The sequence below is a fragment of the Rana temporaria genome, chromosome 2, assembly GCF_905171775.1.
Source record: "Rana temporaria chromosome 2, aRanTem1.1, whole genome shotgun sequence".
NCBI classification, from domain to species: domain Eukaryota; kingdom Metazoa; phylum Chordata; class Amphibia; order Anura; family Ranidae; genus Rana; species Rana temporaria.
Genome location: NC_053490.1, coordinates 523,741,648 through 523,767,580, shown reverse-complemented (window position 1 = coordinate 523,767,580; position 25,933 = coordinate 523,741,648). Strand labels below are relative to the sequence as shown.

The window sequence follows — 25,933 nt, the reverse complement described above, 5'->3', positions numbered from 1 at the left end:
AAACCTTGTGGACAGTCTTCCCAGAAGAGTGAAAGCTATTATAGCTGCAAAGGGTGGGCCAACTCAATATTGAACCCTACGGACTTAGACTGGGATGCCAATAAAGTTCATTCATGTGTGTGTAAAGGCAGGTGTTCCAATACTTTTGACAACATAGGCCCGGATTCACAGAGAGCGGGCGCACATTACGCCGCCATAGTGCAAATCAATGTACGCTACGCCGATGTAGCGCAGAGAGGCAAGCATTGAATTCAGGAAGCCAGTGCTCCCAAAGCTGCGTCGGCGTGGCGTAGGTTTGAAGGCGCAGGCCGGCATAGGTGGAAGTGGGCTTGCCCCATGCAAACCCATGCAAATGAGGCGTGACCCCATGCAAATGATGGTTTGAGAGCCAGACAAGTACGTTTAACGAACTGCGCATGCGTCGTGACGTGGACGCATCCCCGTGCGCATGCTCACAACCACGTCGGAACAACTGCCTAAGATACGCCGGATCACTGCCTAAGCCATGAACGTAATCTACGCCCATCCAGACAAATGTCCAACGTAAAATATGCTTGTGTTCCCTGATGCAGACCTTTACATGTCTGCTGCTGAGTTACACCTCCTTTATGGGGCTTAACTTTATGCCGGTCATACAACTTACGCGCACCTCTCATAGCCTGCGTCGGGCGCGCGCAGGTTCATGAATCGCCGTATTTTCCTCATTTGCATATTTGAATGGCTAATGAATGGCAGCGCCACCATGCGTCCGGCGTAAATGTTTGCCCACCCTACGCCGGCGTAGGCAAGTTACGTCGGCGGGATGAAGCCTGTTTTTAGGCGTATCTTAGTTTGTGGGTCCGGCGCACAGATACGACGGCGCACATTTGCACTTACGTCGGCATATCTTGAGATACGTCGGCGCAAGTGCTTTATGAATCCGGGCCAATGTGTATATGTAATATTTCAGATTTACCTAATTCATAAAAATTTAACTCTTCCCACCTTGTCCCTGTTAAGCCCATCTGTTACGCAGGCAGCAGCCAATGCCGTGTGTAGCTTGCAACCTATCAGGCTAGACTGTCACTGATCCCCACTAACAATCCAGAACCAATCACAATGGCTCCTGATCATGTGATCACTATTTCAGCTACAGCACAGTAATTAGTTGCCTCCAGCCTTCAGTCATACAATAAGCATTCAGCCTGGAGATGGCAGTGTGCTACTGTTTAATACTGCAATTGTCAGATACTAATATAGTATTAACCACTTAAGGACCGCCTCCTGCACATTTACGTCGGCAGAATGGCACGGCTGGGCACAAGAACTTACAGGTACGTCCTGTGCTAGTACCTAGTCGTGGGCCCGGGGCACGCGCCCGCAGCACGCGCCCGTGGACCCGGTCCGAAGCTCCGTGACCAGGACTGCGGGACCCGCAGACCTGATCGCCGCTGGAGTCCCGCGATCGGTCCCCGGAGCTGAAGAACGGGGAGAGCTGTGTGTAAACACAGCTTCCCCGTTCTTCACTGTGGCGGCTTCATCGATCTTGTGATCCCTTTTATAGGGATACAAAATCGATGACATCACACCTACAACCACACCCCCCTACAGTTAGAAACACATATTAGGTCATACATAACCCGTTCAGCGCCCCTTGTGGTTTCCTCCCAAACTGCAACTGTCATTTTCACAGTAAACAATGCATTTTAAATGCATTTTTTGCTGTGAAAATGACAATGGTCCCAAAAATGTGTCAAAATTGTCCGAAGTGTCCGCCATAATGTCGCAGTCATGAGAAAAATCGCTGATTGCCGCCATTAGTAGTAAAAAAATAAAATAAAAATGCAATAAAACTATCCCCTATTTTGTAAACGCTATAAATTTTGTGCAAACCAACCGATAAACGCTTATTGTGATTTTTTTTTACCAAAAATATGTAGAAGATACGTATCGGCCTAAACTGAGGAAAAAAATGTTTTTTTATATATTTTTGGGGGATATTTATTACAGCAAAAAGTAAAAAATATTGATTTTTTTTTTAAATTGGCGCTCTATTTTTGTTTATAGTGCAAAAAATAAAAACCGCAGAGGTGATCAAATACCACCAAAAGAAATCTCTATGTGTGGGGGAAAAAGGACGCCAATTTTGTTTGGGAGCCACGTCGCACGACCGCGCAATTGTCTGTTAAATCGACGCAGTGCCGAATCGCAAAACCTGGCCGGGTCCTTTAGCTGCCTAAAGGTCCGGGTCTTAAGTGGTTAAAGAAAAACGATAAGTTAATTTTAAAATGATGTAAAAGAGTGTACATTTTTTCAGCCTACAATAAAAAATAAAGCAGTATACCAAACACAAGCTTTAAAAAAAGTATGTGTGTGTGTAAATTAGTCATAGAATTATAGTCAAGGTAAAGCAGAACTCATTTATAGCTGTTATATTACAAGTTAAAATTGTGGATACATACTTACTATGCAGAGAATATATGGAAATATATGGAAATCTATGCTAGCTTTTGCTTTATGTCTACTTTATATTATCCGTATGCCATCTTGCAGAGTCTATGCCATTTCTAATCTCAACATTAGAAAGAGGTGAAGAAGTTGGTGCTACCACCTGAAGGATGGTAATCTGTAATCATTTCTTCACAAGAATTTTTCTTTAGGGACCACTTTTATTCTTTTTTATGTAATAGCGTGGTTCTGTCCTTACCCTAATCCTACTCTTCTGCTCTTTTATCAGTCACGTGCTACTTGTTCTGCTAAATAGAGATGACTATCAAATGAGAAGAGGGGCAGGACTGGGAAGAGCTACATAAGGTCAAATTCACGTTTCCAAATGGTCCCAACACCAATTATATGCTCAAACCCCAGTGGGGATTCCCGTCGGTTAGCTGTGGGAGGTAGCCCTATTGAAAGCAATGGGAGGTTGCTGGTTCCTACAGACTAAAGTTAAAGTGGTTGTAAACCCTAATGCCCTGCACACACGATCGGTTTGTCAGATGAAAACGGACCGATGGACCGTTTTCATAGGACGAACCGATCGTGGGTGGGACCCATCAGTTTTTTTCCCATCGGTGAAAAAAAATAGAACCTGTTTTAAAATTTTCGTATGGTTAACCGCTTCCATACAGGGCTTTTATACACACCTCCATACCAGGCCTATTCTGGCACTTCTCTCCAACATGTACAAATCATAATTTTTTTGCTAGAAAATTACGCAGAACCCCCAAACATTATATATGTTTTTTTAGCAGACACCCTAGGGAATAAAACGACGGTCATTGAAATGTTTTATCTTGCACGGTATTTGCGCAATCATTTTTCAAACGCCTTTTTTTTGGAAAAAAATTGTTTCATGAATTAAAAAAATAAAAAACAGTAAAGTTAGCCCAATTTTTTTGTAAAATATGAAAGATGATGTTACACCGAGTAAATAGATACAGTACCTAACATGTCACGCTTTAAAATTGCGCACACTCATGGAATGGCGCCAAACTTCGGTACTTAAAAATCTCCATAGGCAACGCTTTGAAATTTTTTACAGGTTACCAGTTTAGATTTACAGAGGAGATCTAGTGCTAGAATTGTTGCTGGCACTCTAACGCACGCGGCGATACCTCACATATGTGGTTTAAATGGCGTTTACATATGTCGGCGGGACTTGCGTGTGCGTTCGCTTCTGCGCGCGAGCTACTGGGGACAGGGGCGTTAAAAACATTTTTTTTTTTTTTTACATATATATTTTTTTTTTTTACACTTTTTTTTTTAATTTTATTTTTTTTATTATCACTTTTATTCCTATTACAAGGAATGTAAACATCCCTTGTAATAGGAATGTGTGTGACAGGTCCTCTTTATGGAGAGATGCGGGGTCAATAAGACCTCATCTCTCCTCCAGGCTGGAAAGCATGAAATCGGTGAAAAAAAATTCACCGATCTCATGCTTACTGTTGCTTAGCAGCCGCAATTGCGGCTTTGTTTACTTACGTGGACCCTGGCGTGACGTCATCACATCGTGCCCGGGTCCTCCGACGGTCATAGAGATGACGGGTGACCATCTGGTCACCAGTCATCTCTATGCTTCCTGCCAGCGCCGGACGATTCGTTCTCCGGGCCCCCGATGGCACGGGAGAGCCCGGAGAAGCACCGGATGGCGGCGGGAGGGGGGGATGTCCCCTCCCGCCGCCTGTAAGAACGATCTAGCGGCGGAACCGCCGCTATGATCATTCTTACGTTGTGCAGAATCGCCGGCACAAGAGAAGGATATCTGAATGATGCCTCTAGCTGCAGGCATCATTCAGATATCCCCCCACAAAGCCCAGGACGTCATATGACGTCCACCCGGATCTTTAGAGGTCCTTTGTGGACGTCATTTTACAATGGGCTGGTATGGATGTGGTTAAAAAACCGACAGAAAAAAAACGATCGTCTGTGGGGAAATCAATTGGTCAAAAATCCACGCATGCTCAGAATCAAGTCGACGCATGCCCTGAAGCATTGAACTTCATTTTTCTCAGCACGTCGTAGTGTTTTACGTCACCTTGTTGGACACGATCAGATTTTTAACCGATGGTGTGTAGGCAAGACTGATGAAAGTCAGCTTCATCGGATATCTGATGAAAAAATCCATCGGTTTGTTTTCATCAGATGAACCGATCGTGTGTACAGGGCATTACAGACCACTTTCACCTACAGGTAAGCCTAGATTAAGGTTTACCTGTAGGTGCTTTACAATTCCCCGTACGGCGATGTCTAACCCGCCGGTGTATTCTGCGCATGTGCGCTCTAGAAAGGGCACGCTGTGCCGCTTCAAGCTGGGGTCATGCCGTGACTGGCGGCTCCCGCACTAATGCGCGGGAGTGACGTAACACGACTCCGACCAGTCACAGAGCCGAGTTCGCAGCCCCGGAAGGAAGAGGGGTGAAGAATGGACGCTTCCAGCCAGCTAGATCAGGGACATAGCAGGCTTCGGTTTCAGGTAAGTGACACATAATGGGCTACTATGTGGTGCATAGTAGTAGCCCATTATGCTTTACAGGAAAACAAAGAGGAAGTAAAACCCATCAGGGTTTACTTCCTCTTTAATAGCAGCTGTTCGCATGTAATCACTCATGGAGCAATCTCCTGTGAGTGATCAGTCCTGGACATAGATTGTCTGTGTCCAGGGCCGATCACTTGCAGGTGATCGCTCCATGAGTGATTACCTGTGAGTGGGAGCCAGCAGCCTCAAATTGCTTTCAATGGGGCCTCCCGCAGCTAAACCCCCAGGAACCCCCACTGGGATTCTTATATGAAATGTGAATATGGCCTAATACCGGGTGGAACATGTAGGAGCTTAATAACATATTTACAGAAAAGTGTAAAGAGCCTATGACCTCTTAGTTATGCAGCTAGCAGAGATCAAACCATGAGGTCATAATCAGGAATCAGCAGCAGGGATGGACAAATCTGCATACCTACACTAGGAAACTAAGTCCAGACTGTATATAGTGAAGTAAATTTAATAATAGTAAAACAAAAGACATGCAAATGCCAGCAAACACAGCTAATATGAAGATACGAGTGAACCACAACCATATAACCAAAATACCTCAGTAACAGGAAGCCTAACTAACTATATACAACGGGGTAGATTCACAAAGGAGATACGATGGCGTATCTCCAGACAAGAGCCTCTTCCCCACAACCCTGGCGGGTGGTTATGGGGGTCTGTGGGCAGGGGGCTTATCAGAATCTGGAGCCCCCAAAATCCTGCTCTTTAGTAACTAAGAGGCGGGGGCCACCTAGTGATGTCACCTGGTGAACCCGCCCCCTTGTGACATCATTGACTGAGGGCATGCTGGGTCATTGACATTATAAGGGGTGGTGTCACCGATATTCGCTGGTTGTTAGGGACACTGGCAGCCCCGCTCCTGAGTCAGGACTCTTAACGCTGCCTAAGCACAGCAGCGTTAAGCATTGGGTAAGTTAGGCGACCGAGTGCGAAGCCTTAGGCGACCGCCTAATTTGCCTAATTAAAGAGCCGCCTCTGACAACAGCGGCCAGTCCCTACTCATACTACTGGCCCCTTTCAGGGCACCGGGAATAGGCTTCAAAATAGGGTGGGCTCAGGTCGCAGAGAGTGCGACCGGAGCCTACCCAGGAGAGCAGGAAAATGGGAGGTCACCGCTCGGCAGGGGAAACCGCCGCTGATGGGTTAAGTGCTACTGACCGACGGGGGGAGTTGTGGGGGTTGAGGGTGGGATACTGTTTGCCGCCGCCCCCAACAAAAAATCCCATTGGCCACCATTGCTTCAGATGACAAAAGAGTTAATCTTTATTTCTGAACATGGTAAATAAAGAATACATGAGCAAAAACACAATCCATTATCTTTAAGTGATCATTAGAAACTGATGCAGGATCATTGCCTGCATCTGTGCAGGGAAGTTTATTACATCCTCTAAGCCTAGCCACACATTGTCTGATTTTTGGAAGAGTCAACACTGATTAGAGGAATCCTCAAAGAATATTTAATGAACACGGACAAGGTCACAATGGGACCAGGTACGGGACCAATCACTGAAGACAAATAAAATGGGAGACGTCAGTCAAAATGTTTTTTTGATCATCAATGCATCATGCATAGAACAATTTTTTAAAACATTATAAAAAAAAAACTGTTGTTAAGCATACATGGTATTTAGTCTAAAAGAAATATGCTGCTGTTCAAAACAATCAGGCCAAGTGCCCTGACATGGTTTAATTTAATAGAATATTTCTATGGGTTTTTTCTTTTTTTGTTCCTTTACTATTATTTATTGAACATTCTTAGGTTACAATCAATATTCCAATTAAAATTGTCAAATATGAAGTAAATGTTCCCAAATGTCCCCCCGCATAACGACAGCTTTATTCTCTTTCACCGCATGTTCCATTTATTTATGTGGTTTGGCTAGGAATGGCTTTCAGCATTAGGAATTATAAAGCATTGCTTGTTTTGAACTAGCGTTTTATTTGCAAATAGGTTCTAATCTTTATATTCTTCACTTGCACTGTAATAGATTGCAAGCTCTCCTCCTTCTGTGTCCATCCTTTTTACCCTATAAATTGCACCTTATATACACTGAGGCCCGGATTCAGAAAGACTTACGCCGACGTATCTAATGATACGCCGAGTAAGTCCACGGATACACCGTATCTATGCGCCTTATTCAGCAAACAAGATACGCCTGAATTGTGGCTTCATACGACCGACGTAAGTCTCCTACGCCGTCGTATCTTGGGCGCATATTTACGCTGGCCGCAAGGGGCGCTTCCATTGATTTACGTGTCGAATATGTAAATGACCTAGATACGGCAAATTCACGAACGTACTTACGCCCGTCGCAGTAATCTACGCCGTTTACGTAAGGCGTACGTCCGGCGTAAAGATAAACCACCTCAATAGCAGGTGTAAGTCATGTTAGGGTATGGACGTCGGAACAGCCGTTGTATTTTACGTTGTTCACATAAGTCGTACGAAAATGGGGCTGAGCGTAGGTTACGTTCACGTCGAACGCATTGAGCCGTCGTATCTTAGGGCGTAAATTCGACGTGATTCTGAGCATGCGCCGTTCGTTCGGCCCTTCATTTACATGGGGTCACAGTTAATTTCAATACATCATGCCCACTACCTGCCTACTTTGAATTAGGCAGGCTTACGCCGGCCCATGTACGCTACGCCGCCGTAACTTAGGGAGCAAGTGCTTTGTGAATACTGGTCTTGCCTCTCTATGTTACGTTGGCGTAGCGCATATGAGCTGCGCTATGCCCGCTCAAATATAAGTCGCTGTACGTGAATCTGGGCCTATATTACCAAAAGTTTTGGGGCCCCTGCCTTTACACACGCATGAACGTTAATGGCACCCTGTCTTAGTCCGTAGGATTCAATATTGAGTTGGCCCACCCTTTGCAGCTATAACAGCTTCAACTCTTCTGGGAAGGCTGTTCACAAGGTTTAGGAGCATAGGCGTGCGCACAGGGTGTGCCAGGTGTGCCTGAGCACACTCTAACGACCCAGTGCTGGGCAGATTCCCCCTGCTACTTTGCTGCAAAAGTGAGACATCGGGGGTCTGTTTAGACCACTTATTATTCACATAGGCCCCCAATGAGGCTCCTAAAACAATGGAAAAAAATTATAAAATAATATGGTAAAAATAAATATGTATTTTGTAAAAAAAAAAAGAAAATTGTAAAAAAGTAATAAAAAAAATAAACTACTGACACCAGCCTTTGCTCTTTTGACATCATCCTCTGCTCTCCCGACACTGTCCATTTCCCTACTGCCCTATAGCTTTTTGGGGTGCACACCCTAATGCTATAGGCTGTGCACACCTACAGTCAGGTCAATAAATATTGGGACACCGACACAATTCTAATCTTTTTAGCTCTATACACCACCACAATGGATTTAAAATTAAACAAGATGTGCTTTAACTGCAGACTTTCAGCTTTAATTTGAGGGTAAATACATCCAAATCAGGTAAACGGTGTAGAAATTACAACAGTTTGTATATGTGCCTCCCACTTTTTAAGGGACCAAAGGTAATGGGACAATTGGCTGCTCAGCTGATTCATGGCCAATAGCAGATAAAAGGTCCAGAGTTAATTTCAAGTGTGCTATTTGCATCTTGAATCTGTTGCTGTCAACTCTCAATATGAGATCCAAAGAGCTGTCACTATCAGTGAAGCAAGCCATCATTAGGCTGAAAAAAACAAACCCATCAGAGAGATAGCAAAAACATTAGGTGTGGCCAAATCAACTGTTTGAAACATCCTTAAAAAGAAAGAACACATCGGTGAGCTCAGCAACACCAAAGACCCGGAAGACCACGGAAAACAACTGTGGTGGATGACCGAATAATTCTTTCCCTGGTGAAGAAAACACCCTTCACAACAGTTGGCCAGATCAGGAACACTCTCCAGGAGGTAGGTGTATGTGTGTCAAAATCAACAATCAAGAGAAGACTTCACCAGAGTGAATACAGAGGGGTCACCACAAGATGTAAACCATTGGTGAGCTTCAAAAACAGGAAGGCCAGATTAGAGTTTGCCAAACAACATCTAAAAAAGCCTTCACAGTTCTGGAACAACATCCTATGGACAGATGAGACCAAGATCAACCCTCCCTTATGTAGAACTACCCCCGTAGGAGCTGCTGGTTAGATTTCGGGCCTACATGTTACCTCAACATTTGTCGTCTCTATGGGAAGAAAGTCTAAAAGTACTCCAATATCCACACAAGATGTAAAACCTCTAACTGTCAGGTTTTATTCTTTTGCTCAAAACTTGTGAAGAAGGTAGAAGGTTGAAGAGGGAAGGGAAGGTTCAGGTACACGGTACAGATCACTGGGGAAAAACCCCTAAACTTCAAAGTCATTCACCACTCCACTTGAGTGGGTTTTGCTCACCCGGATAGACCTCTCTCACCTGGCCCCGCAGCCGGAATGATTCACAAACCAGTTCTCTGCCACAGACTGATTGAGAACAAACAGTCCGGAATCCTCTGCCACAGGATGTAATACCCGAACTTCAAGCCGTACAGTTAAAGAGCCCCCGGCGAACTGTAGGACAACTTGAGTCGTGGATCCCTCCTTAATAAGGTCACCAGGCCTATCCTGAGACAAATGCCTTCCGCTTGGTCTCCTCCAGGGTAGGTCCTCCCCTGGTTTCCTTCATTAAGTGTAGCTTCCTTCGATTAGATGGACAGCTTGGGATCCCTCTTGATTCGTAGGCCCCAGTCAGCATAACTGGGCCTACTGGTAGAGATGCAGCCTTGGGCCAACGTGGTCCCGCGGCTGGAAATCACACAACACATACCTCGTGCCAGGAGGGCCACAAGGCGAAGGACCCCAAAATATGGCATCTGCCCCTTAAGTATCCCTCCCCGGCATGCACAGCGGGCACCACTCCCACTGGGCTGTTCCCGAGGAAAAATACTCAATGATCCCTGACTTTCTCGTGTTCCAACACTGGCCTGTGGGGGGTATCACCACCTAAAGGCAACTATGGGAATATGCTATCAGGCACAGCCATTGCCAAAAAAGAGGCTAATTTAGAACAAATCATACAGTCTGAGCCACAATATCGGCTCATACACCCTCTCAATTTAACATAGCGCCCAGTCTTTTGGGAGCAGGGCGCTACACGTATATGTTAATAGACTGTAAGATCTTCACCTTCTGTATTCTCCCTTATACCATATTAGAGTGTAAGCTCTTCTGCCTTCTATAGAACTCTTGTATACCCTCAATGGACTTTAAGCGCTTTACCTTCTGTAATCCCCCCTTTTATAATTTGATAGATTGTGAACTCTTTTACCATTCTTCTCTTATAGGTTATAAGCTCTTCCTCTTTAATTGCTAGGTTATAGACTGTAAGCTCTTGGGGCCAGATTCACAGAAGAGATACAACGGCGTTTCTTCGAAACGCCGTCGTTGCTCTCAGAGTATCTATGCGACTGATTCATAGAATCAGTTACGCATAGATAGCCCTAAGATCCGACAGGTGTAATTGACTTACACCGTCGGATCTTAGGATGCAGTACCTCAGCCGCCGCTGGGTGGAGTTCGCGTCGTATTCCAGCGTCGGGTATGCAAATTAGCAGTTACGGCGATCCACAAAGGTTTTTCCCGTCGTTACGTCAGTGCAAGTCTTAGTTTCCCGTCGCAAAGTTAGGGCTGCTATTAACATGGTGTAAAATTACTCCACCATGTTAAAGTATGCCCGTCGTTCCCGCGTTGCTTTTGAATTTTTTTTTTCCCGGCGTAAGTACGTTACGCACGTCGCGATTCACAAACACGTCGCGCCGCCGTATTTGGCGCAAAGCACTTCGGGAAAATTGCGAAAGGAGCATGCGCAGTACGTCCGGTGCGGGAGAGCGCCTAATTTAAATGGTACCCGCCCCATTTGAATTGGGCAGGCTTGCGCCGGACGTGTTTATGATACACCGCCGCAAATTTACAGGTAAGTGCTTTGTGGATCGGGCACTAACACTGAAAACTTGCGGCGGTGTAACGTAAACAGGTTACGTTACACGGCCGCAATTGTATGTGAATCTGGCCCTTGGTAACAAGGTCCTCGCCCATTATGTACATATTTAACCACTACATTGTACTAATATGTTGGCACATTGTAAAATAATAAAACAAGGTGATTTAATATGCCAGCGCTCTCTCTGGAGCTCCGGTTGGCATTCTAGTTTTAATGGCTGTCTTAATTTACCCTTGTAATTGGCTTCCCGAAACATGTTTAATCACCTTTAACTTTGAAAATATCAATTTTTACATCCATTGTAAAATCAATATGTTTTTGCTCCTTAATTAAACCGTGATTTCATTATGGCTTCTTGTAGCGGCAGTAGACCTCAGTTCGTACTATGCAGTCAGCGAGCATCAGGCTGCCATGAATACAGTTTTCACAGGCATGGGCAGCTGGAGGAGAGGGGGTAGATGCAAGGGGAGCTTTCACTTGCATTCTCCTGGATCCCTCCCATTGATGTGAGCTGGATGTATTGCTCATCTGATGATAGCTAGATCAGTGGTCTCCAAACTGCTGCCCTTTTCTTGCCTTTACCCTGCCCTTGGGGCACTTTTTATCCCACGGATACAGGGCACTATTCCTCCCACTGACACCAACAGCGGGGCATAATTCCTGCCAGTGACACCAACAACCAGGAACTATTCCTTTCACTGATGCCAATGATGGGGCACTATTCCTCCCAAAGACACCATCGATGATGGGGCACTATTCCTCCCACTGACACCAATGATGGGACACTATTCCTCCCACTAACACCAATGATGGGGCACTATTTCACCCACTAACACAAATTATGGGGCACTATTGGAGGAATTATCAATGGGGCACTATTCCTCCCACTGGCACCAATGATGGGACACTATTCCTCCCACTGGCACCAAGGATGGGGCACTATTCCTCCCACTGACACCAAGGACGGGGCACTATTTCTCCCACTGGCAACAAGGATAGGGCACTATTCTTCCTACTGTTACCAAGGAAGGGGCACCATTCCTCCCACTGACACCAAGGGTGGGGCACTTTGCCTCCCACTGACACCAATGATGGGACACTATTCCTCCCACTGACACCAATGATGGGACACTATACCTCCCACTGATACCAATGAAGGGACACTATTTCTCCCACTGACGCCAAGGATGGAGCACTATTCCTCCCACTGGCACCAATGTTAGGGCACTGTTCCTCCAACTAACACCAATGTTGGGGCACTATTCCTCCCTCTGACAAGAATGATGGAGCACTATTATTTCCACTGACACCAACGGTGAAGCACTATTCCTCCCACTAGCACCAATGATGGAACACTATTTCTCCCACTGAAGGGACACTATTCCTCCTACTAACACCAATGATGGGACACTATGCCTCCTATTAATACCAATGATGGGACATTTGTACACCCATTAACAACAGGGCAGTTTCTACTCCAACTAGCCACAATCCGGCTCCCTCAAAGTCTGAAGGACAGTAAACTGGACCTTTATTTCGAAAGTTTGGAGACCTCCAGCCTAGATCAACTGTCCATCCTAGGTCACAATACAAAAGGAAAAAATGGGCCACAGTGGCAAAACATGGTGGAAAAAAAAACAGGAGCAAGCTTTTCAACCCAGGCTGACTGCCCTGTAGTCTCTACTCCAGCTCCAGGCAGTAATCTTCTGCTCCCTCTGGTTAAACATGTCCTCTCATTGGCCAAAGAGATGAGCAGGAGGAGGAAGAAGAAGATACCACATCTACTCCGCCATGTCATCGCTCTGTACTGGCCTGCCCTGTGTATGGGAATATTATATCTGACTTCCCTACTTCAGTCATTTAACCACTTAAGGACCGCCTCCTGCACATATACGTCGGCAGAATGGCATGGCTGGGCACATGTACGTACAGGTACGTCCTGTACTAGTACCCAGCCATGGGTCGCAGGGGCGCCCGCGACCCGGTCCGAGTCCCGCGATCGGTCTCCGTAGATGAAGAACCGGGTGAGTCGTGTGTAAACACGGCTTCCCCGTTCTTCACTGTGGCGGCTGCATTGATCGTGTCATCCCTTTTATAGGGAAACACAATCGATGACGTCACACCTACAGCCACACCCCCCTACAGTTGTAAACACACTTCAGGGAACACATAAACCCAACAGCGCCCCCTAGTGATTAACTCCCAAACTGCAACTGTCATTTTCACAATAAACAATGCATTTTAAATGCATTTTTTGCTGTGAAAATGACAATGGTCCCAAAAATGTGTCAAAATTGTCCGAAGTGTCCGCCATAATGTCGCAGTCACGAAAAAAATCGCTGATCGCCACCATTAGTAGTAAAAAAAAAAAAATAATAAAAATGCAATAAAACTATCCCCTATATTGTAAACGCTATAAATTTTGCGCAAACCAACCGATAAACGCTTATTGCGATTTTTTTTTACCAAAAATAGGTAGAAGAATACGTATCGGCCTAAACTGAGGAAAAAAAAATTTCTATATATATTTTTGTGGGATATTTATTATAGCAAAAAGTTAAAAATATTGAATTTTTTTCAAAAGTGTCGCTCTATTTTTGTTTATAGCGCAAAAAATAAAAACCGCAGAGGTGATCAAATACCACCAAATCAAAGCTCTATTTGTGGGGAAAAAAGGACGCCAATTTTGTTTGGGAGCCATGTCGCACGACCGCGCAATTGTCAGTTAAAGCAACGCAGTGCCGAATCGCAAAAAGGGGCAAGGTCCTTTAGCTGCATTTTGGTCCGGGTCTTAAGTGGTTAAAGGTCAAGACCAATTAAAGAGTGAAATGAAAAGTATCCATAGAAAATGAAGCAATCTATCATCCTGATCCCCAATGCAGAGTTACCAAGCAATGGAGATTGCGATGGTGATGGATCTATACTACTACGCTGCCCATTGAAAGCCATTTTCAATAACCTTCCTCACTCATTTCAATCCTCTGGGCTTGGAAACTGAGAAGCAATCGCTGTACTTGAAAGCTGATAGAAAGTAATAAAACTGACAGTCAGGCCATAACAATAAAAATGCCTTATTGTGCTCAGCGTGGTAAAGAAAGTAGAGCAAAAAAATATATATTTTTTTCTTCCTTAATTTTCTTGTGTTTTTCAATTTTAGTTTATTCTTCTTGTAGTTGTGACCCACTTAAAGTTGAACTACAGAAAAAAATTTTTTAAACATATTCCTCATTAAACACAAAAGATATAAATTGACTTTGGTTGTACCCAATTTTGCGATCCCAGGGCCAGATTCACGTAGCCGCTCGGCGGCGTAACGTATCCCCTTTACGTTACACTGCCGCAAGTTTCCAGCGTAAGTGCTTGATTCACAAAGCACTTACCTGTAAACTTGCGGCGGCGTAGCCTAAAGCCGTCCGGCAAAAGCCCGCCTAATTCAAATGGGGCGGGCACCATTTAAATTAGGCGCGCTCCCGCGCCAAACGTTCTGCGCATGCTCCGTTCGGAAATTTCCCGCCGTGCTTTGCGTGAAATTACGGCGCCCCAACGTGTTTTTTGAACGGCGACGTGCGTAACGTACTTTCTTACGCAAAAAAAAAATGTGAAATTCGACGCGGGAACGACGGCCATACTTTAACATGGCTGTTCTAAATGTAAGCCATGAAAAAGCAGCCTTAGTTTTGCGACGGGAAAAACCGACTAGCGATGACGTAAGAGATTGCGACGAACGCGCGTATCTTCGTAGATCGCCGTAATCAGCTAATTTGCATACCCGACGCTGGAAAACGACGCAAACTCCACCCAGCGGCTGCCGGAGAATTACACCTAAGATTCGAAGCCGTACGAAGCCGTACGCCTGTCGGATCTTAGCCAAAAGCCGTTGTATCTTTGTTTGTGAATTACAAATAAAGATACGACGCGGCAAATTTGAAAGTACGCCGGAGTATCAGCAGATACTCCAGCGTACTATTTCTGTGAATCTGGCCCCCAGTTTTTACCTTTTAAAAGTAGAGGTGACGTCACTGTGTTGCCTGTGCAAAGAACAGAGCAGCGGGAGGGGCCCAGAAGGCTCCACCCACTCCAGGCTTCCTGCAGAAAACTACATGAGGGGGCGGAGACCAGACCTGTCACCCTGCACGAGGAGAGAGAGCAGCAGTGAGCGGTCTTTATTACAGGAAGGAAAAGTCTCACATTGGATTACTCACAGATTCGGATTAAATACACAAAGCACACCAAGATTCCAGGAACAAATGTATTTAGACAATATTTGCTTGTACCATAGTTCAGCTGTAAAGTTACCCTATCATCACAGGGTTCATTTACAAAAATAAAATGTAAAATAATGAATAAATATGTATAAATATGTATAAATATAATAATAATATTTTGTTATTATTATTTTTATTAATAATAATAATATTAATATGTATCATTATTATTTGTATTATTTTTGTTGTTAATAATTAATAAATATTAATATAATATTATAATATATATAATAATAATAATAATTATAATTATTATTATGTATCATTATTATTTTATTATTATTATGGTTGTTAATAATTATTATTTATTAATATTATAATATATAGTTATATAATATTAATACTATTATAATAAGTTAAAAAAAAGGTCACATGTAAAAGAAGCGTTTATACACTTACCTTTCCGGCAGCCTGTGCATTGAAAAGCTGCGGCATCTCAACCTTCGAATGAGTCAAATACTTGCACCCCCCTAGGGTGCCCATGTGTCCCGGATTGCCCGGGATTGTCCCGCAATTCGCATTTTTGTCCCGTGTCCCAGGCACCTTCATTCCGGGACAATACATTGTCCCGGAATGAAATGAGGACACACAGCCACCCTAATAGACAATTGCCAAACTGGTTGCTAGGGCTGCCCCGCCTGGCATCTAGCAACCAGTGATGTCACATTCACAGAGTCTCTCAGAGCGAGGCCCAGAGGAGTAAGGCCTTTACCCGGTGCTGCCCTGTGCTTCCAGTCCACCCACCACCTCTCCCTCACCGACCGCGGCAGCAGCACCTCCTGACTCCACCAGTCGCCCGACTGGACCCGGGAACAAAGACAGGCGCTCAGCCACCCACCACACCAGACCAGTCCAGATTAGAAGATGAGCAAATGGAACCCTTTTTGAGCAGGCCAGGTGACAAGTCGGAGCACAGGGGCTGGGGACAGTACAGTAATAAATGAGGCTTACAAAGTGGGACCCTGCCCTGGGGGGCAATAAAAATTAAGCTGACAAGTGGGGGCAATAAAAAATGAAACTGACAAGTGGGGGCAATAAAAAAATGAGAATGACAAGTGGGGGCAATAAAAAATATATATTTAAAAAATGTATACCACCCGTCCAAACTGGTGACCACTGTTTGCTTTTGTTTTTCCAAAAATTTCCCAAAAAAGAATCAAAAATCATATTTTTTGGGGCTGGCGCGAGGGCGTGTGCGCGGGGGGTGTCCCTGAATGGCAGTTCGGAAATGTGGTCACCCTAACCCCCCCCCCCCCCCCCCGTTGGTTGCTCTGATTCTTCCTCCCGACTTGTACATCCTGTAAAGACATCAAAGCCCAGAGCAAACACAGTGGCTCTGGAGGGGGGGGGCACATATTCTACAGATTCAGGAGCAGGGCTTTTTTCCAGCGAGAACGTAGCTTCCGGCACGTTCAGCACTGAATGTACTTATGTAATTTCCAGGGGTGCTGAGGGGTGCGGAGGTGTGCTTCAGGGTCTATTGATGCTGGCTGCTGGCTGTTGTTGCTGGAGGGTATCTATTTTTTCGTGGTGGTCTATTGTTGCTGGGGAGGTCTGTTGTTGCTGGTGGGGGATCTATTGATGCTGGGGGGGTATTGTTGCCAGAAGGGATCTACTGTTGAGAGAGGGGTTTGATTGTGGCTGCTGGGAGATCTGTTGCTACTACTGGGAGAGGGAGGGGGTATTTTGTTGCAGGGGTCCATTGTTGCTGAGGGATCTATTGTTGCTGGCTGCAGGAGATCTACTTTACTGATTTTCTTATTATCCTTAACGCATTCTATACAAATTACTTGGCACCACAAAATGGTACTTGGCTCTTTATTTTCTAAAAGGGGGCAGTACTGGGAGATGGGTAGGGGGTGGACTCAAAGGACTGAATTGTCCTGTTTCTTCACTTAGTGTGCACACAGCCAAGCACACAGTATTTTCTATTGCTATATATTCTAGGGGTATCCTCGATGAATTAGAGCGGAGACTGTGAGCCAGGCCTTCTCGTCCAACATCAGTGTCTGACCTCACAAATGCACTTCTGGAATAATGGTCAAACATTCCCATAGACACATTTCTAAACCTTGTGGATGTCCTTCCCAGAAGAGCTGAAGCTGTTATAGCTGCAAAGGGCGGGGCCAACTCAATATTGAACCCTACGGACTAAAGCCCCACTTACCAAAACCATGTAGTACATGTGCCTGCCTGATTGCCTACAAATTAAAACTCTTAAAGGGGTTGTAAAGACAAAAATATTTTCCTCTTAAATTAAAGTCTGACAGTAGCTGATAAAGAAAAAAGTAATGTTTTGCATTATAACTAGTTTGATACCTGTTGAAATCGAGCAGTTTTATTCACCTCCGTCACTCCTGAATCATTATTCTCGCTGACTTCCTGGTTTGCGGTGCGCATTCATTCTTGCTACATCACGGCCTAATGGGAACTACAGTTCCCATTAGGCTTAGCCTCCATGCCTGTGAGGGATAAGAGAGCATCTTCACGCAGGGCTGTAGTCATAGGGAGGGGGTGAGCACATTCTGCTTTCCACCATGCAAAACGGCTCAGATGCTGGTGGAAAGCAAGAAGAAGAGTGACAGGAAATGGCATTTTCAAACCTGGATTACTGTATTTTGGGGGTCAAAAGGAAAAATGAGGTAAGTGATATTTAAATGCTCTAGCTTACAGCAATCAATTGATCTAATAAAAAACGAACCTTTAGTGTTCCTTTAAGGTTTGATCTCATATTATATGGTTTTGGTAAATCTGAAGATAAAAATATGCAGAACATCTAATAGTGTGCATGGGGCTTTAGTCCGTAGGGTTCCTTCCCAGAAGAGTTGAAGCCGTTATAGCTGCAAAGGGTGGGGCCAACTCAATATTGGAACCTACGGTCTAATGTCCCGTACACACGGGAAAACTGCAAGGAGAGCTTTTGGACGGGAATCCCTCAGGCCTCGTACACACGACAGAGTTTCTCGGCAGAATTCACCGAGAAACTCGGTCAAACCCGGATTCTGCCGAGAAACTCTGTCGTCTGTACACTTTTGGCCCGATGGAGCCGCCGAGGAACTCGTCGAGAAAATAGAGAACATGTTCTCTATTTTCTCGTTGTTCTATGGGAGAAGGCGTCCCGCCGAGCTCCTCGGTGGCTTCATCCCTGAATTCACCGAGGAACTCGACGTGTTTGGCACGTCGAGTTCCTCGGCTGTGTGTACGGGGCCTCACAGTTTTTTCTGAAGGGAAAACTGGCAAAAACCACCGGACAAAAAAAAAAGAGAACTTGCTCTCTTTTTTCCCACCGGATTCCCGACAGATTTTTCCCGTCGGAAAACACCGGCCGTGTGTAAGAGAAAATCGGCTTTTTTTGGGCAGTTTTCCCATCTGAAAAACTCAGATGGAGCATTCACAGGGTCGGGATTCCAGAGGGAAAGCTCCCATTGGAGTTTTCCCAACGTGAAAACCGATTGTCTGTACGGGGAAAAGTAGAGAGCAGGCTCTCGGTTTTCCCCTCTGGATTTCCGGCGGATCTTTTCTTGTCGGGAATCCCGCTCGTGTGTAAGAGGCATAAGACTGGGATGCCATTAAAGTTCATGTGCATGTTAAGGCAGCCGTCCCAATACTTTTGGTAATATAGTGTACATTTTAGTACTTTTCTATCATTCTTAATAGAATCCCCCTTTAATTTCTGTTCAATAAAGTTTTGCCCACGCAAAAATGTTATATTGTAGGTAAGGGGAGGGAAAACAAATTAGAACTCTTGGTCCTCAGAGAAATTCTAATGAAGCAGCCTAATCTTGTAACCCAAATAATTTGGAATCAGCATAGAGTTTGATGCATTAGCAGCGAGTTCTTGCGAGGTTTATTAGAGCCGGAAAGGACCTGCAGGAATTCGGGATACACAAAAAGCAACACAATGATTAATATCTCTCATTACCATATCGCGGATCTCCAGCGCTAACTCCCTCTAATCTAGCAGGTGACAGCGCTGGATAACTAGAGCAATTTATCACCGCCGTCCACCGCCACGAGCACACAACGCTTTCCTCCCATTGAATAAATGAGCTCAGATGCACAAACAAATTACCCCGATCTACAATCAAACTATTAGACGCGGGAAATAAGTGGCGTGAATAATGGTTCTTATTCTGCAATTTGTTGTGTATAATTCACCGCTATCGGTCATCTCTTTTGATATTGTTTTTTTTTTACGCTATATTTGTTGTTTTTAAAATATCACGCTAGCATACAAAGCCATGCATTATTATACAGTTGAACCTCGGATTACGAGCATAATCCGTTCCAGGAGAATGTTTGTAATCCAAAGTACTCGCATATCAAAGCGAGTTTTCCCATTGAAGTCAATGGAAACGAAAATAATTAGTTCCGCATTGACTTCAATTGGATGCAATACCGAACGCGGCCAGAGGTGGGAAGGGCGCCAGAGCGCACCGAAAACGTCCGAAAAGGCTCGTTTCCTGCGCCCCCGTACCTCAGGCCGAATGAGGAACTGCAGGCCTATTTTCGGCTCTGCACAGCTTCTGCGCCCCCATACCTCAGGCCAAATAAGGTACTGCAGGCCTATTTAGCTTGAATTCTGCTCGTCTTGCCAGTCAAACCGAGTCAGAATAAAAAAAAATTAAAAAAAGTTGCTCGCAAATCAAAACGCTCTCAAACCACGTTACTCTTAAATCGAGGTTCCACTGTATAGCATAAAAATAAAGGGAGAGTATCCCCTAACTGGACTTTAAAGGCACTGAAATTGGATTGTACAGGTATATATACAATCCAATTTTAGTGCCTTTCAAGTCCAGTTAGGGGATACTCTCCCTTTCTGCTTAGTTTTTTTGATGTGGCACTTTACAGAGACATACCCACCGATATTCAATATTGCATTTTTATATAGCATATACCAACGGGGGAGGGGGGATCCCATAAATAGAGTTGAATTTCATTAACCACTTAAGGACTGTCCTATATACATATAATGCAGCGGGGAGGCCCTTTAGTGAAAAATCACTTACCTGTACCGAAAATTCATAATTCGTAAATTCAGAAATGCAGAAATTATAAAATTCAGAATTCGTAAATTCAAAAATTCAGAATTCGTAAAATTCGAAAATTCAGAAATTCAGAATTTTGAAAATCATAAATCCAAAATTCGGAAATTCAGAATTTCGAAAATCAGAATTTTCAGAGTTTTGAATTTCGGAATTTTTGAATCTTTGAATTTCCGAATTTTCTGAAAAATCTGAATTTGAAAATCGGATATTCGGAAATTCGAAAATTTGAAAATCTGAAAAAAATCTACCAATATTCAGAAAAATTCATTCAAAAACTAATTCGGAATGAAACTAAATGAAACGAATAGTAGTTATTAGTTAAAATTTGGGGATTTTCCTTCTTTTTTCAGATTTTCGATTTTATGAACTTGAATTTACAAATTTACGAAATGCGATCATAACGAATGGCCCAAAAAAAAAAACAGAATAAATGAAAATTTACAAACCTTTCGGCAGTGCACACGTCTACTATTTATTATGCTATGAATTTTATGAATAAAGTGATTGATGAGCGCAAAATAGTGGTATAATAAAATAAAATAACAGTGAAACGTCCAATTAGAGAAAATAACACTAATAAAATATGATCTCCAAAGTGATGCAAAAGTGTAACGAATAGTGCCAAGTAGGCACAATGGATCTACAAAATCCAATGTGTAAATGATACTAATAATGAAAAAATAATGAAAAAATGTGTAAAAAACCAATTGTGACAACAGTTCATATGTGACAGTTCATGAATCACAGGAGTGAATGACAATTCCAAACGGTGACTGTGTATCCAAGCAGAGTGATGAAAGGATCCACATAAGCAGCTGAGCTCACAATGTGCTTACCTCACACACATGCAATGACAGCATGGTATCTCCACAGATGAAATCTGACACGAGAAACGAATCCTCCTCACCTCTCCTATAGTGACAAAACAGAAGGGGAGAGCAGCTGTAAGCAGAGAGCCAACATTGATGTTGGCTCTCTGCTTGCAGGTCACAGCTGCTCTCCCCTTCCATTCTCCATTCAGCAATAGCAACACTTCAGTCACTGTAAGACCTCCAGTCGTTGTCACTATAGGAGAGGTGAGGAGGATTCGTTTCTCGTGTCAGATTTCATCTGTGGAGATACCATGCTGTCATTGCATGTGTGTGAGGTAAGCACATTGTGAGCTCAGCTGCTTATGTGGATCCTTTCATCACTCTGCTTGGATACACAGTCACCGTTTGGAATTGTCATTCACTCCTGTGATTCATGAACTGTCACATATGAACTGTTGTCACAATTGGTTTTTTACACATTTTTTCATTATTTTTTCATTATTAGTATCATTTACACATTGGATTTTGTAGATCCATTGTGCCTACTTGGCACTATTCGTTACACTTTTGCATCACTTTGGAGATCATATTTTATTAGTGTTATTTTCTCTAATTGGACGTTTCACTGTTATTTTATTTTATTATACCACTATTTTGCGCTCATCAATCACTTTATTCATATTATTCATTTGTTGTTATTGCAATTTTAGATTTGAGCAGCATTAAGTTTATTGTATCATTCTTAGTACTTTATTTTCCACCCTGCACATTTGGGCACTGCTAGCGCTTTAGTTTCCCCTTCATATTTATGCTATGAATTTGCTGTATGAAGTTGTAAACTAAGAAAATCTTCAGGTCATGTGACCGCTTTGCTGCCCCTGGGCTGTGTACAACTCAAGTTGGTGGGCGGGGCTAAAATGAGCATAGCAAAGTGATCACTTGACACAGGAGGGATAATTGGACGTAGTAAACCATAGAGAAGGCATTGAGCATGTGCAAAGTGGTGGCAATGCTGCAGGCAGAGCCTAGATGAGGTTGCAGATCCTTCCCACCGCTAACCAAGGAGGACAACTCACTGGCAGGATCAAGAGCTATTTCTAAAGAATATAAAATAAAATTACAGAATTACGAAAAAAACTAAGGAACAGGTTTTGAAAATTAAATAGGAAGGCTTTGATGTGTTCTCTGGGGGTAATTAAACAATGTACATTTGAACAGGGCTGGGAAAAATGGTGGGCGGGAGGGCGGTTGCTCTGGGCGCAATGGTTTATTGTAGTGATGGGGGTGCCTTCGTTCTGTTCAGGAGTAGTGACAGCGGCAGTGATTTTTAGTTTTCGTTTCATTTGTTTTTTTAGCTTTTTTCGGAAATTCAGGATATTTGAAAATTTGGCAATTCGAAAATTTGGAAATTCAAAATACGTAAATTTCGAAAATCCTAGTTTTCTTATTTTAGAATCTCCGAATTTTTTATTTTTTTTTGGAAATATTGGAAATTCGGAAATTCAAAATACGGAAATTCAAAAATTCGGAAATTCTAAAATCCTAATTTTCCGATTTTAGAATCTCCGAATGTTTTAATTTTCGAATTCTGAATTTTAGCATTTCTGATTTTTAGAATTTCCAAATTTTCGAATTTACGATTTTTAAATTTCATAATTTTTAAATTTTTAAAATTTGGAATTTACTAAATTCGAAATTTCCAAAAAATTTTAATTTGGGAATTTCGGAATGAATGAATTTGTCAAAATTTGTTAAAAAATAATTCGGAACTAAACAAATTTTAACACGTGAGTGACTGCTGGGTGTAGGATTTGCTAAACTTCCACATAATGAAGGGGGCATCTTAAATGACCTTATCCCGGAACTGCTTATCAATATAGGGCTGCTTAATTTGCATTATACAGTATCTGCTAAGCGTTCAGCTATATATTGTATTTAGTGACCATTCTCACACGCTATGAAGGCATCACCAATAATGTCCCGTTATTTCATACACAGATGCGGTACACGCGAACAGTGTCTGTGTGGCCAGTGGCCTTCGTGGGTGGTTTACGGTTCGAATCCCCGAGGGTCAGTCCGGCAGGCAGAGTGGTCGGCTGGAAGACGGTGTTTGATCCCAACCGCCCGTTTGCCATCGACATGGCCGGCTTCGCCATCAGTCTTCGCCTCATCCTGGAAAGGCCCTATGCCAACTTCAAGCTGGAAGGGGTGAAAGGCGGCTACCAGGAGACCAGCTTACTGAAAGATCTCGTCACCATGGACGGGCTGGAAGCCAAGGCTGCCAACTGCACTAAGGTCGGTGTGGAAAGCAAAACAGAAATACATTTATTGATATTGCTGTAATTAACAAAGATATTTCTCATGAGCTACAGGGAAAAAAAAATTTTATCCTCCAGGTGCAGATATATAAAAATACAAAACTATAAGCTTCTATGCAGGCTTTGTGTGTTTGAATAATTTCTTAAAGAGAATCTATAGAATTTAATATATTTGCTTTATTTAGATTGCGATTACTTGCCGAACTGCAAAACTTTTTTCAAAAAATGTGTTAATTCGAAAACATCCGAATTAACGAAAACCCGTTTAACAAATTTTTCTGAATATTCAAAAACTCGTAAATTCCTAAATTCCTAAATTCAAAAATTCCTAAATTTGTAAATTCCTAAATTCCTAAATTCAGAAATTCCTAAATTCTGAAATTCCAAAAATTCAGAAATTCAGAAATTCCTAAATTTGGAAATTCCTAAATTCCTAAACTCCGAAATTTGAAAATCTGAAGATCCGAAAATTTGAAAATCTGAAAGAATAACTAACTATTAAATTATAGGTATTGTAATTTACTTTCAAATTTGGCTGTTAGTGGACGTAATTAATCCAAATTTATCCGAAGTTACGAATTATCTGAAATATAAAATGCGGTATCTAAACTTTTTTTTCCTTTTGTTTTCTTTTTATTTATTTTCTTGTTTTGTTTGATCACCGCGACTTGAAGGATACACTAGTCTGAGGACTCTCTTCCTGTCCTCCTCATGTGACAGCGCTGACGTAGACATGTGCAATTTGTTTAGAATTCGTTTAACTAATTTAAAAAAATGTTTTAATTCGAAAACATCCAAATTAACGAAAACCCGTTTAACACATATTTCTGAATATTCGAAAACTCGTAAATCCCTAAATTTATAAATTTGTTAATTCCTAAATTAGGAATTTACAAATTTAGGAATTTACAAATTTAGGAATTTAAGAATTTACAAATTTAGGAATTTATAAAATTAGGAATTTATAAAATTAGCAATTTACAAAATTAGGAATTTAGGAATTTTCTAATTTATGAATTTTTTTCATTCCTAATTTTGTAAATTCCTAAATTTGTAAATTCCTAAATTTGTAAATTCCTAAATTTGTAAATTCATAAATTTGTAAATTCTTAAATTCCTAAATTTGTAAATTCCTAAATTCGGAAATTCCTAAATTCCTAACTTCCTAAATTTGGAAACTCCTAAACTCGTAAATTTGAAAATCTGAAGATCCGAAAATTCGAAAAATCTGAAATAATAACGATTAAATTATAGGTATTGCAATTTCCTTTCAAATTTGTCTGTTAGTGGACATAACGAAAACGAATTTATCCAAAGTTACGAATTATCTGAAATATCAAATGCGGTATCTATACGAATGGAACGTAACCCATTAATAATAATAAATAACAATAATAATGAAATCGTTTTATTATTATTATTTGTTATTAATTTGTTCCGTTCCATTTGTTTAGATGCGGCATTCGTTATTTTGGATAATTTGTGACTTCGGATAAATTCGTATTCGTTACGTTCACTAACAGACAAATTTGAAAGGAGATCCCAACACCTATAATTTAATAGTTAGTTATTATTAGTTAGTTAGTTAGTTATTATTTTGAATTTTAGGATTTCATTCTTTCAAATTTTCTTTCTTATGTTTCAAATCTATGAAATTAGGAATTTTTGAGTTTACGAATTTACAAATTGCGATCATAACGAATGCCCCCGAAAAACGAAAATGAAGGGAGCAAGAGGAGACATAGGTTGGTACAATTGGGGATTTTTTTTTTTTTTTGAAAAAGAGGTTTCTAGGAGAGGGAGTAAAAAAGGAGAAGGATATAAGACGGGGTAAAGTGAATGGGGTAGGAGACCAGGAGAGTGCAAGTTCCACTAAAGATCTAGGGGCTGATAATGTAAGCAATCCAAAATTTGCTCTGGGTAACTGATGGTGGTCTTTCTAAGGGGCAGTTTTATTTTTCACTCCCGAAGTGAACGGAGTGGTGCAGGAACTAATGGGCTGGTGGACCCACCAAATTAAATTGAATGACCTTGAGAGGGAGGCTGTTGGCTTGCTCTTTAAATTGGACAAAAGCTGCCTCCCACTATTTGGCAATGTCATTAAAAGGGGCGAGAGCAGTGGCAGTGCGTCCATAAGGGCGCATGGGCGCGGTCCCCTTTTCTCCTGCCACCCCTCTATCGCCAATAGATAGATTCATGCAATGCATGAATCTATCTATGGACGCCGCTGACACCCCCTATTCAGGTGCCCGGCCCCTTTTCAGGCGCCGGGCCCCTGAATTACAGCGGCAGGGTATATTTTGGAAGCACCTGATTAGAGCCAATGGGCTGGATTCACGTAGATCCGCGCATTTTTACGGCGGCGTAGCGTATCGTATTTACGCTACGCCGCCGTAAGTTAGAGAGGCACGTGCTGTATTCACAAAGCACTTGCCTCCTAACTTACGGCGGCGTATCGTAAATGGGGCCGGCGTAAGCGCGCCTAATTCAAATGAGGATGAGG

At 42.7% G+C, this 25,933-nt stretch overlaps 1 protein-coding gene across 1 annotated transcript in view; it reads left to right on the top strand.

The window, feature by feature from the left end:
* Positions 1-25,933, top strand: part of LOC120928032 (galactosylgalactosylxylosylprotein 3-beta-glucuronosyltransferase 1-like) — a 212,189-nt gene that overhangs the window by 173,699 nt on the left and 12,557 nt on the right. Inside the window, exon 4 of the mRNA XM_040339104.1 lies at positions 23,111-23,407. Coding sequence (XP_040195038.1) covers positions 23,111-23,407 — 297 coding nt within the window. The remainder of the gene's footprint in view (positions 1-23,110; positions 23,408-25,933) is intronic.